The 5,000-nt window shown below is 46.4% G+C and overlaps 1 protein-coding gene across 1 annotated transcript in view; it reads right to left on the bottom strand.

Annotated features, from left to right (window-relative positions):
* Positions 1-1,312: 1,312 nt before the first annotated feature.
* Positions 1,313-5,000, bottom strand: part of trappc3 (trafficking protein particle complex subunit 3) — a 15,964-nt gene continuing 12,276 nt past the window's right edge. The window contains exons 4-5 of the mRNA XM_063186196.1: positions 3,904-4,086; positions 1,313-2,720 (exon numbers count right to left, since the gene is read on the bottom strand). Coding sequence (XP_063042266.1) covers positions 2,601-2,720; positions 3,904-4,086 — 303 coding nt within the window. The 3' untranslated portion in view covers positions 1,313-2,600. The remainder of the gene's footprint in view (positions 2,721-3,903; positions 4,087-5,000) is intronic.

The following is a 5,000-nucleotide window of genomic DNA, read 5'->3' on the forward strand; positions in this document are numbered from 1 at the left end:
GGGCTTGACGTTAACTTTTTTCCTCACTGGCCACTGTGGCTAGTGGTTTTCCAGAGTCACTAGCCATTCAGCCTTTCTGCTAGCCAGAGTTTTGTTGTCAGTTTTTTTCTGTGGAATATTCTCGTCTTTATGTATAAACAATTGAGGCAAGAATAAATTGATATTCCTGGATAAGAATACATTACCTGTCAAAGTGGCTAGTGAGACAGAAACTGTTACTAGCCACAGCCAAGTTTTAACAGCATTTGACTTGTTGGAAGGTGTCAGTGTCAAGCCCTGGCGCACACACACACAAACACTCCCCCGGGGACAAAACATTTTTTAATATCACTGTAGGTTATTGCTGAATATCCCTGGGGTGACTCCTTTAACACACACAGGCACACATACTTTGGGGCCCCAACATACTGCGCGGCTGCCTGCATTCTACAAGGCCCGTATGGGGGTGTTAGGGTGTGTTTGGGGGATCAGGGTGTGTGTGTTTTCGTGTGTGTGAGAGGTTGTGTTTTAGGGGTCAAGGGTGTCGTGTGTGTGTGAGGGAGGGGTGACGGTGTACAGTGAACATGTCACTTCATTATGTACGTGTGGGTTGACCTGGCCCAGAACGCATATGTACACGTACACAAACACACAGGTCCCATTCTACATGGGAGGGTTAACCCCACACCTGCTAACAAAGTGCACGCACATGCACATATACGCACATATGCGCGCACGTACGTACGCACGCACACATACCCCTATCAAGAACATTTCTCAATAGGCATATGTACACACACATACACACAGGTCTTATTTTTAAGGGAGCAGGTTACCCCCACACTTGCTAACAGAGTAGGCTACACATACACTTGCATGCACACCCTGTTCCCTATCAACAAGACTGTTAGTATTAACATCTGTACACTTCCCCAATACAGTAGGGTCAAACACACACCAAACACACAACCTGTTTCTTGCCCTCGACATGCGCGTGTTTCCTGCTGAACCCAGGCTTAAACACAGAGAGACAAACAGACTCAGTCTCTTGGCATCAACATGTTTGTGTGTGTCTGACTGCCACAACAGGCTCTGTGCTGTCTGAGGCCTGCTCTGTTGCAAGGAAGGGGTGTGCACGCACGCACACACACACACACACACACTCACACAGCAAAGGAGAAAGGGGCCCTCTTTTCTGCTTGTGCTGTTCTTAGATGTGCGATAAAAGCTGTTACAGCTACACCCAGAAAGCACCCTGTGCTTGACACACACACACACACACACACACACATACACCTACACACACACACGCACACAAGGAAAAAGGAGGCAATGAAGTTAACAGTTTGTTTAATCTCAATATAACTTTCTGACACATAAATAATAAAAAAACACAGGTCTTTTCCAGCACTTGCTCCACTAATGACTTGGGAGACTCTGTGACAACCAAAAGCAAACATGTGGAACACAAATCTGAGGAAAAACAGATATCAGATGAATGAAGAAATGTGAACACACACACACTCACACTCACACTCACACACACACACACACACACACACACACACACACACACACACACACACACACACACACACACACACACACACACACACACACACACACACACACACACACACGAGTTCATAGCCTACTTCGTTATCTGGAGGGGCGTGTGCTGCCATTTTGTACAAAGGCCCACTTTTGAAACATGATTGGCCAATTTGCCATACAGATTCGTATATCTCTTTTGAAAACAAACAACCTCCACTCCCGTCACGTCAACGCGAACACATGCCATTGATTGGAACACACAAACAGGAAATGACAAGCTAGTTTGTTCGGCAAGGTCCCCCTTTATGCGGTGCGTAGGGCAGGGCAGGTGTGTTGACATTAGTGAACCATTTAGGCGTTTAGCGGAGTTCAGCGGGGCATAGCTAACGATGATGGACATGTTTTAGAAAAACTAAACAAAAAATGTGTTCTCTGAATCCCTCTTGTATGCAGAACTGAGGAGAGGTTCAGAAGTATGTTTCGAAACACACACACACACACACACACACACACACACACACACACACACACACACACACACACACACACACACACACACACACACACACACACACACACACACACACAAAAAAGAAACATTTCGTTTACTTCTCCAAGGTCAGAGGGGCAAGTGTATATGCTTGACCGAAGGAGGGCGTGAAAAACTGACCCTATAGGAGAGAGGTACTGTCAGTCTTAAGTCTTCGTATTATCAAGCGTGGACTCTCTCTGTGCATTCATTTTATTTCTACTGTACTGTATGTGAAGATATGTGAATGCTGATGGAAATGGTTATTGGATGGCTAGCTATACACTGCACAGACCAAATGATACAACACTTTAAGACTTAAGACTGGAGGCCTCTGGAGGCCAGAGATCTTCCCTTTCTCTCGGTCTCGGTTGGTCGGTCCTACTCTCACACACTCACACTCACACTCACACACACACAGGCTTTCTCCTCTCTCCTCGGAAGTGACAGTCAAAGTCTGTAGATTTTGCACAGGGCCCTGCTAAGCCTTATCCATAGACAGAGGGGGGCCCAGGAGGACTCAGTTTCCCAGAGTGCATCACTCGTCCCCTGCGGGCAGGTTCTCCTCAATGCGCTTGATGAACTTCATGCGGATCTCCGTCACGTTGTCGCCTCGCAGGGTGTCCTGAGCAAACCGCACGTCCACCGCCATCTGGACCTGAGAGAGAGAGAGAGAGAGAGAGAGAGACAGAGAGAGAGAGAGAGAGAGAGAGAGAGAGAGAGAGAGAGAGAGAGAGAGAGAGAGAGAGAGAGAGAGAGAGAGAGAGAGAGAAACAGACGTGTTAAACAGACAAACAGTCCTCTGTCTGAAATTCACATCTTACAACAAGCATACCTGAGACGCAGATAAACGAGCACACACAAACAGGAAAATATTAAGACTTGAAGGATAGACAAACAGATTGGTGACAAACAGTAACTTACAAAGGCATGAATGAAGCACAGAAAGACAGACAGACACATTGTGGTCAGTCTGAGTGCATGTTTGGTTGACAGGGAGATGAAACATGGTGTGGTGATATCATCGCGATTGATGGCGTTCCAAGAGCTCGCTCCCATCAGTGCTCCAGTGGTCAAGGTCAAGTAAGTGAGCACCAAGTGTGCATGTGTGTGCGTCAAATGGTTCGTGCCAGATCAGCTCTATCCACTCAGGTGCGTGTGTGTGTGTGTGTGTGTGTGCGTGTGTGCGTGTGCCTGTGTCCATGCGTGTCTTTAATATGGCCCGTGCCTGTGTGTGTGAGTGCGCGTTTGTCGTGCCAGATCATTGCTGTGTCTATTTAGCCCTGTCGTCACCATTTGTTGCGGTTTTCTGTCTTTCATGTTGTTGTGCAGTTGTTTTTTTTCTGTTTTTGTTTCCTTTTCTTTCTCCGCTTTTAATATTGCTGTTTTTCTCAAGAGAATTAATGAGAAGCAAAACCCAGTCACTGATCAAACCACACTAAAAACGCATGCACGCACGCACAAATGCACACACGCAAGCACACATACACACACGCAAGCACACATACACACACACACACACACACACACACACACACACACACACACACACACACACACACACACACACACACACACACACACACACACACACACACACAATCTGTGCAAACATGGGGTCTCACCATTCCCCAATAGATAGAGGAAAATATGGCCAACACATGATACCCTATCTCAACACATCTCAAATGCATTGTAATATCTCACACGCACACACGCACACGCGCGCACACACACACACACACACACTCCCTCACCATCTCCAATGCACTCAACACATTTCAAATGCATTGTAAGATCACACACACATGCACACACAGACACAGACACAAATCTCTCACCATCTCCAGTGCTCCTCTCAGCACTCCGCAGAGCAGGCTGGAGTAGACCAGGTTGTTGTGGTTGTCTGGCAGCTCTACGAAGTCCACCAGTGGGTTGCTCTCCAGGATCAGAGAGAACTCATCTCCCGCTGGGCTCCAGTTAGTCACACTGGGGGTGACGCCAAGGTACATCTTAAACGCTACCTGTACGAAGACACACACACACACACTTATGTTATTTCATTATTGTGTTAGGAGGTGGCAGGGCACAGTTTTAGACACGACACTGACAAGTCCACACCACATGGGGGCACTACTTGGCCTTTGCGTCCGAGAACTACAAAAGTTCTCAGAGATCAGGGGTCAGAGGTCAGGGGTCATGCCTGGTTTCCTCGTCGTCAGTATCTCCAGCAGGAAAGAAAGCCATATGCAATGTTCCACTTCATTTCGTCAAATTGAACTAACTGGATATACACTTTGTCCATTCATTGGCCCATTCCATTTCAATTGTATGCACTACAAGGACACCTTTGTATTGCTCAGACAGGCCTATTGCTGAGTTGGAATAGCCATGAATAAAATAGAGATAGGAAGAGCCACACACTGGTCACACACGTAAGTGTGAGCAAATAAGAGCAATATTGTTCATCGGGACCCAGGTTCCAATCGAGTTTGGGTCATTTCCCAAACCTACGCCATCTCTCTGTGCCAATACTTTTCCTGTATATCTTCAGTTTCCTATCCAAAGAAAGGAAAAACCCAAACAATATATTTCAAGGTAGAATATAAACAACGTAGAGCAGAAAATACTCTATAGCAAATAAACTCTTATGATTTGCGGCTTTGTTTAGCATTATTCCATTCCAATGAAGTATTATTCCGTCCCAATGGGCCGCATGTTATTAGGCGGACAAGAGGTCTCTGTTGTTTAGTTGGGTCTGTTTTATGAATATTAAATCAATCGGTTGCGTATGCGGCCGCCTGAGTCCTGTCAGTGATTGGTGCTTTATTTTCATAGCCACGAGCGTTTAGTCTAATAGCCTGTGGAGCGATGGGTCATCGAGCCATGGAGGACATTGTACCGTAAATCAGCTCAACTCTACTACACAATCACACAT

The sequence above is a fragment of the Engraulis encrasicolus genome, chromosome 20 (genome assembly GCF_034702125.1).
Source record: "Engraulis encrasicolus isolate BLACKSEA-1 chromosome 20, IST_EnEncr_1.0, whole genome shotgun sequence".
Lineage (NCBI taxonomy): Eukaryota > Metazoa > Chordata > Actinopteri > Clupeiformes > Engraulidae > Engraulis > Engraulis encrasicolus.